The sequence below is a fragment of the Panthera uncia genome, chromosome D1, assembly GCF_023721935.1.
Source record: "Panthera uncia isolate 11264 chromosome D1, Puncia_PCG_1.0, whole genome shotgun sequence".
Classification (NCBI taxonomy): domain Eukaryota; kingdom Metazoa; phylum Chordata; class Mammalia; order Carnivora; family Felidae; genus Panthera; species Panthera uncia.
The window spans coordinates 90,683,842-90,690,438 of record NC_064808.1 but is presented as its reverse complement, the minus strand read 5'-3'; the positions used below and the strand labels follow the sequence as shown (position 1 = coordinate 90,690,438).

Here is a 6,597-nt window from a genome sequence, read left to right as displayed (position 1 = left end):
TTAGAAATAACATGAGGATCATTTATTAGTCTCAGTCATTGTCTGTTACATTGTATGGATCAATGTGTTTAATTTCAGCCCATTTGTCAATACACATCCTCAGTTAGTGGGATTCTATTCACATTATTTCTTACTCCTATGGCCTTTTGATGTCACTGCTCTCTGGATTTTTCTCCCATGAGTATCACTGAGACACAGATTAGAAGTACTAAGGATGACCTGGATACATGGACCCACTAATGCCACTGCCATCACCTCCTCCCCTTGTCTTCGGTAAACTGATAAAAACTCAGTTTGCAACCATAATGAAAGTATCTTCCAGAAGTGCTTAGCCATATCCTTTTTTTCTATGCAGTCAAAAATATAAAAATCATAGCAATGTAATGACTGTAATGTCTAGTTTTTGCACACCTCTAACCTGGGAAAACCTCTTTCCCACTATATCCTACCCTGTACTTTCTTTTTCTGAGTTATTTCCTCTATTTCATACTTAAGAAACTTAAGAAACTTTTTTCCTCTCTTTCATACGTAAGAAACATTTTTTCTTTTTATGCTGAAGGGAAATCTAACTTTTTATTAGTTCCATTTTTTTCTTTTTTTACTGGTTATTAACCGTGGAAAAGCACAGAACGTTAAATCTGAGTTACAGGCCCATGTAGGTGTTGTTATTGTCCCCAATCCAATATCCTCCTGCTTTGGCATCCATTAATCTAGTTTGCAATGATCTGTGTATTGTCCAAGTTCACACTAGACTGTAATCTCCATCAAGGTAGACCCCTGTACATGCAGTTCAGTGCCATAACTCCAAATAGCAGAATGCCTGCTACCTAGAGGGTCTTGATAATTTTCTTGGTAATTACTTTCCCCCTATAAAATATTCATATGAAAACTAATATTTATCCAACGTAGGTCTTCACCCATTAACCCCTTGAAGTGATATATGTGGCTTTCTGGTTTCAGTTTAAATCAATGAGGTGTAACTTTGGAGAATTTTCTGAGGATCTCTAAGATAACTTGTAGCATCCCTAGTTGTTTCTGTACAAGGACTAAGAAATACTAGTCCTGGGGTGCCTGGGTGGCTCAGTCGGTTGAGCATCCAACTTTGGCTCAGGTCATGATCTCACGGTTCGTGAGTTTAAGTCCCACATCGGGCTCTGTGCTGACCGCTCAGAGCCTGGAGCCTACTTCAGATTCTGTGTCCCCCTTGCTCTCTGCCCCTCCCCCACCCATGCTCTGTCTCTCTCTGCTTCTCAAAAATAAAGAAATGTAATAATAATAATAATAAAAAAACTAAGAAATACTAGTCCTGAGATTCTTCTGTGGCAAATCCCAGCACAGATACGGTAACCTACAAATACCTGATTTTTTATGTCATTAAATCCTGTCAACAATCAAGGAGTCCCTAAAGCAAGTCTAATTATTCGTGAATTTAAGTATGCAGCCTTAGAGACTCAAAAAAATTAAGTAGATTTGAAATCAAATGGGTCAACATGGCAAATCATGTGGTAGAATGATGTCTGGGGCCGAAACAACCCCATCTGGCCACCGTACCCAAATAATTCCACCTACTGGCATAGAGGAAATTCTTTGCTATTTAAACTTAAGAAGAAAGGACATTAAATGTTTAAATATAAAGCCTTGGTTATTGCTTCCAGCAGTAGAGATACATTATACTCTTTTTTAAAAATTTGGTCTTTGATTTTCCCCCTTTTATGTATTTTTATTATTTTTATTTAAGTATAGTTGACACACATTACATTAGTCTTAGGTGTATAACGCAGTGGTCTGACAACTCTATACATTTTGCAAAGCTCATCACAAGCGTAACTACCATGTCTCGCCATAAAACACTGCGACAATACCATTGACTATATTCCCTATACCGGATCTTTCATTTCTGTAATTTATTCATTTCATAAGTGGATGCCTGTACCTCCGTCTTCCTTTTGCTCATTTTTCACATCCCCTGCCTCCTCCCCTCCAGCAACTATCAGTTTGTTCTCTGTATTTATGGGTCTATTTCTGCTTTTTTTTTGTTTTTGCATTTTTTTCTTTTTAAGATTCCACATATGAGTGAAATCATATAGTATTTGTTTTTCTCTGTCTGACTTATTTCACTTAACATAATACCCTCCAGGTCTATCTGTGTTGTCCTAAATGACAAGATCTCATCCTTTATATTGCTGAGTAATATTCCTTTATATTGCTGTGTGTGTGTGTTTCTACACAAGCATGCATGCGTGTGTGTGTGTGTGTGTGTGTGTGTGTGTGTCTCCACCTAACTTTGCATTTGAGCCCAGACCAGTTGTGCTCAAAGGCCTCCTCTGCCCTGGAAGCATGCCCTCTTACTCATACTTAAACCCTTATAGTGATAGAAACTCAATCCTTCACAAGTCATTTTATCCCATTAATTTTTTTCTTTCTATACTGAAACGAAATCTAACTTTTTATTAGTTCCATTTTTTTTTTTACTGGTTATTCACCGCGAAAAAGCACGTAATAATTCTAATTAGCAGCTGCTCATGAATTTGAAAATAAGTGTCATGTCTCTGCTTTTGTATGCAAAACGTCCCAGGAGCTTTCATAGTGGAAAAGTTTGAAGCTTTGGTCTGGAATCAGATCTGGAAAAGATCTGAGATTTAACCTCAGCTCACTTTGCAGCTATATGATCAAGTTCTAAAACTCCCAGTGCTTTTATTTCCTCTCCTATTTAATAAGATTGTTTTGAGACCTAAATTTAAACATAAAAGAACAAAAAAATAATAATAAATTAGCATAGTACCTGGCAAATGCTCAATGTATATTACTGTTATTTTTATTAAATCTTTTTCATACAGGATGGTTTAAAGACACTTTACCGATTTATAATCTTCCTTTGAAAGTACTTAGCTTATTAATGTTTTTTTTGTAAGGTGCATTTGCTAGAAAAAAACACATAAGATGATAATTAAATAATTCCTTATTATTGATTATATCCTGTCTGCAACAGTGATACTCATTGTAAATATCTACATAGTCCTAAAAATGTTTGCGTCCTTGAAAATCAGGTGTTGCAATATTACCACATGTAAAGACAGGCAAGTAAAGGAGGCAAAAAAAAAGTACTCAGCCTGAAGCCTTGAAGTCAAGATTGGAGTCCATTCTCCAGGCCAGCAGACTTGAAAGAGGTGTAGATGTTTTCCATTTCAAAACATCTATAACTATTTTGTCTTGGGGGTAAATGTGGTTAATTTTAATCTAATTGTTCCCTCAGAACTACCCCTGTGAATCATGAGAAATGTCCAAAGGGATCTGAAGGAGATGACCCAGAGGGAATGAATGTGTTCAAGTCTTGAGGGTATATGCTCTTGGTACCTGATTTTATAAACACCTAAATCTCAGTTCCTGCGGCTGGGGCACTTTGTGTTCTTCTGGGAACCAGAGAGTGTGACTTGGGTTATCTTGTTATTGTACTACAGAAAATGCCACCATGTTCCCTGTGAACAGGGTGCGTGTTCAGATTTTTTCTCAACTCTCACAGACATCTTTCGCTTCTTATTCACCGAAGTGTGGGGATCCAGTTGTTGGGAGTTGTTAGGTTTTTAATTCTTGAAGATGACTCTTACTTGAAAAGGACTGAGAAAACAAGAGGATCATAGATTTGTTGTCTTAGGGATCGTAAATTATCCCTGGAATGGGATATTTAATGGCAAGTTAGTGGCCATTAAATATGGAATGGCTTATTAATCACTGCGCGTGGTTACAGTCAGAGAACTCTTGAGTCTTCACTGACCAAAAGAGGAAAGATTTCCAGGGCGAGGCTATGATGAAACTTCTTCAAGGACGGAATCCAGATAAGTCAGAATTTCACACAGACCATCTTCTAGTATGTCTAGAGTGAGTAACAGGAAACAAGTTTCTGGTAAACACAGGTGATTTTTTTTTCAGGATGTCACGGACTCTTTCTTTGGAGTCTTCATTTTTCTCTGCATCTAGCATTGTAACTACATGTTGGTTTTGGGTAATTTTCTTTCTCTCTCTTTCTTTCCTTAAGTTCATGGCTTTATTAAAGTACAACAAACATTCAAATTACATGGCAAATATAGAGCCCAGTGTGTTTTCACACAAATATTCTCTCCTGTCTCCTCAGTGTGAGAATCCTCTGTCCATAAATTGGAATTTGTCTGCAAATGTTTATTGCTCATACTGCTGCCACATAATTTCAGAATTTCTTTGGGGCAGGGCTGGAAAAAAAAAGAGGGGGGTGGACACCAGTTAATTCTTCATGGTCTTTGGTTGGGAAGCACCCTTTATCAAGTTGTCCTGTCAAAGAGATGGGTTTTCTATTGGAATTTCAGCATCCAGAGGAGCCACCACACAATTCTGCAATAGCGACCCCTCTCAGCTCAAAAGCACAAGAGAAAGAAGGAAAAAGTGGAAGCACAGCTGTGGGGGCCTCTCCTCCAGGTTTTATTTCCTTTTCACAATCTGCTTCCTTCTGTTTATGTTCAAAAGTTCTTAGGTAAATACATTTTGTGTTTTGTCTGGTGGTTTTTTTTTTTTTTAAGTTTTATTTATTTTAGAAACCTCTAGACCCAACATGGGGCTTTAAAGTCTCAATCCTGAGATCAAGACTCGCCTGCTCTTCTGACTGAGCCAGCCAGGCGTCCCTCCAGAGTTTTTAATTGTAGTCTCTGGGGAAGATAGAATATAGTGAACTGAATCTAACTTGGCCCAAACCAAAGTTTTCAGAATACGGTAAAAAATTTTTATTTTCTTTATCTTTTGATGTAGAAATGCTCTTACATAAGGTTTACTGTTGATTGTTAAAACATGAAACCTACACATCCATCCATTGGAGAGATTCTCAGTTTTACATCAGTGTTCACACTTTGGACACCTATGTTCTGTTTTGAAGTCCAACATCTGACGAAGATGGGGAATGCTTCAGTGGTGACCAAGTTCATCCTGCTGGGCATCCCATACACGGAGGATCTGGAGACTACGCTCTTTGTCCTGTTTTTGGGCTGCTATGTCTTCACTCTTATGGGGAACCTGCTCATCCTACTGGCGATTGTCTCCTCCACTCGGCTTCACATCCCCATGTACTTCTTCCTGTGTCAACTGTCTGTGTGTGACATATTTTTCCCTTCTGTGAGCTCCCCCAAGATGCTCTTCTACCTCTCGGGGAACAGCCGGGCCATCTCCTATGCGGGCTGCGTGTCCCAGCTCTTCTTCTACCACTTCCTGGGCTGTACCGAGTGCTTCCTGTACACGGTGATGGCCTACGACCGCTTTGTCGCCATCTGTTACCCTCTCCGCTACACGGTAATCATGAGCCACAGGGTGTGTGCCATCCTGGCCGTGGGGACCTCTTTTTTTGGCTGCATTCAGGCCACCTTTCTAACCACTCTCACCTTCCAGTTGCCCTACTGTGGCCCCAGTGAGGTGGACTATTACTTCTGTGATATCCCGGTGATGCTGAAGCTGGCTTGTGCTGACACCTCAGCCCTGGAGAGGGTGGGGTTCGTCAGCGTGGGCCTCATGCCCCTCAGCTGCTTCCTTCTCATCCTCACCTCCTACAGCCGCATTGTCTGCTCCATCCTGCAGATCCGCTCTAGTGAAGGCAGACGCCGTGCCTTCTCCACCTGCAGTGCCCACCTTACTGCCATCCTCCTCTCCTTTATGCCAGTGGTCCTCATCTACCTGCAGCCCACCCCCAATCCCTGGCTCAATGCAACTGTTCAGGTCCTGAATAACTTGGTCACCCCCATGCTGAACCCCTTGATTTACAGCTTGAGAAATAAAGAAGTAAAATATTCTCTGAGGAAGGTACTACGGCAGGTAGCCTTCCTTCCTGAGCAATGATAGAGATTAGTGACTACACTTCAATAGCACCACACTGCTAGGACACAGATGTTATCAATGGCCCTTGGATAGATAAAGAAGCTAAGGTTTGGAGCACGTGGGTGGCTGTAGGTGAAGTGTTCGGCTCTTGGATTTCAGCTCAGGTCATGATCTCGTGGTTTGTGGGTTCGAGCCCTGCATCAAGCTCTGCACTGACAGTGAGAGAACTGCTTGGGATTCTCTCTCTCTCTCTCTCTCTCTCTTTCTGTCTCCTCCCTCCCTCAAAAATAAACATTAAAAAAAATTTTTTTAAAGAAGCTAAGGTTTGAAGTCATAAAGTGGATTGTTCAAAGCCACATAACTAATAAATTATGCTACCTACAAAGGATTATCTCTTCCCATTTTGCAAGAAAGCCTAGTTCTGCTGTTCCTCATTCTGTTTTCTTTTCCTATTTTCCTCCTCCCACATCCTCTCCTTCTTTTCCCTTTTCCCTTACTCTAGCATTCCCTCATCTTGGCATGATTATCCAATTATTCTCTCAAATGCCTGCATCAGATACGCTGCCATTTGATGGTCTAGGAGTTTTTGAGATAGTCGGGAGGGCGGGGGGGGCTTCAACCACATTGCTCCTGGTGACATTCTGTGACTTCTGGAATGTAAAGATGCTGTGTCAAGGAAAAAGGCTTCTCTGGATGAGACCTGAGGCAGGCTTGTTATGGGTGAATCAGAGATCACCTACAAAGCCTGTCAGTCTTGGATCTAGAAACAGT

The 6,597-nt window shown here is 40.5% G+C and overlaps 1 protein-coding gene across 1 annotated transcript; it reads left to right on the top strand.

Annotated features, from left to right (window-relative positions):
• Positions 1-4,910: 4,910 nt before the first annotated feature.
• LOC125908682 (olfactory receptor 149-like) lies at positions 4,911-5,847 on the top strand. Its single transcript, XM_049611384.1, has one exon. It carries the CDS (start codon positions 4,915-4,917, stop codon positions 5,845-5,847), a length of 933 nt encoding a protein of 310 aa, XP_049467341.1. The 5' UTR covers positions 4,911-4,914.
• The last annotated feature ends 750 nt before the right edge of the window (positions 5,848-6,597 follow it).

Excerpts from the sequence above, each read along its gene's own strand:
- LOC125908682 (XM_049611384.1), top strand. The coding sequence starts at position 4,915 with ATGGGGAATGCTTCAGTGGTGACCAAGTTCATCCTGCTGGGCATCCCA.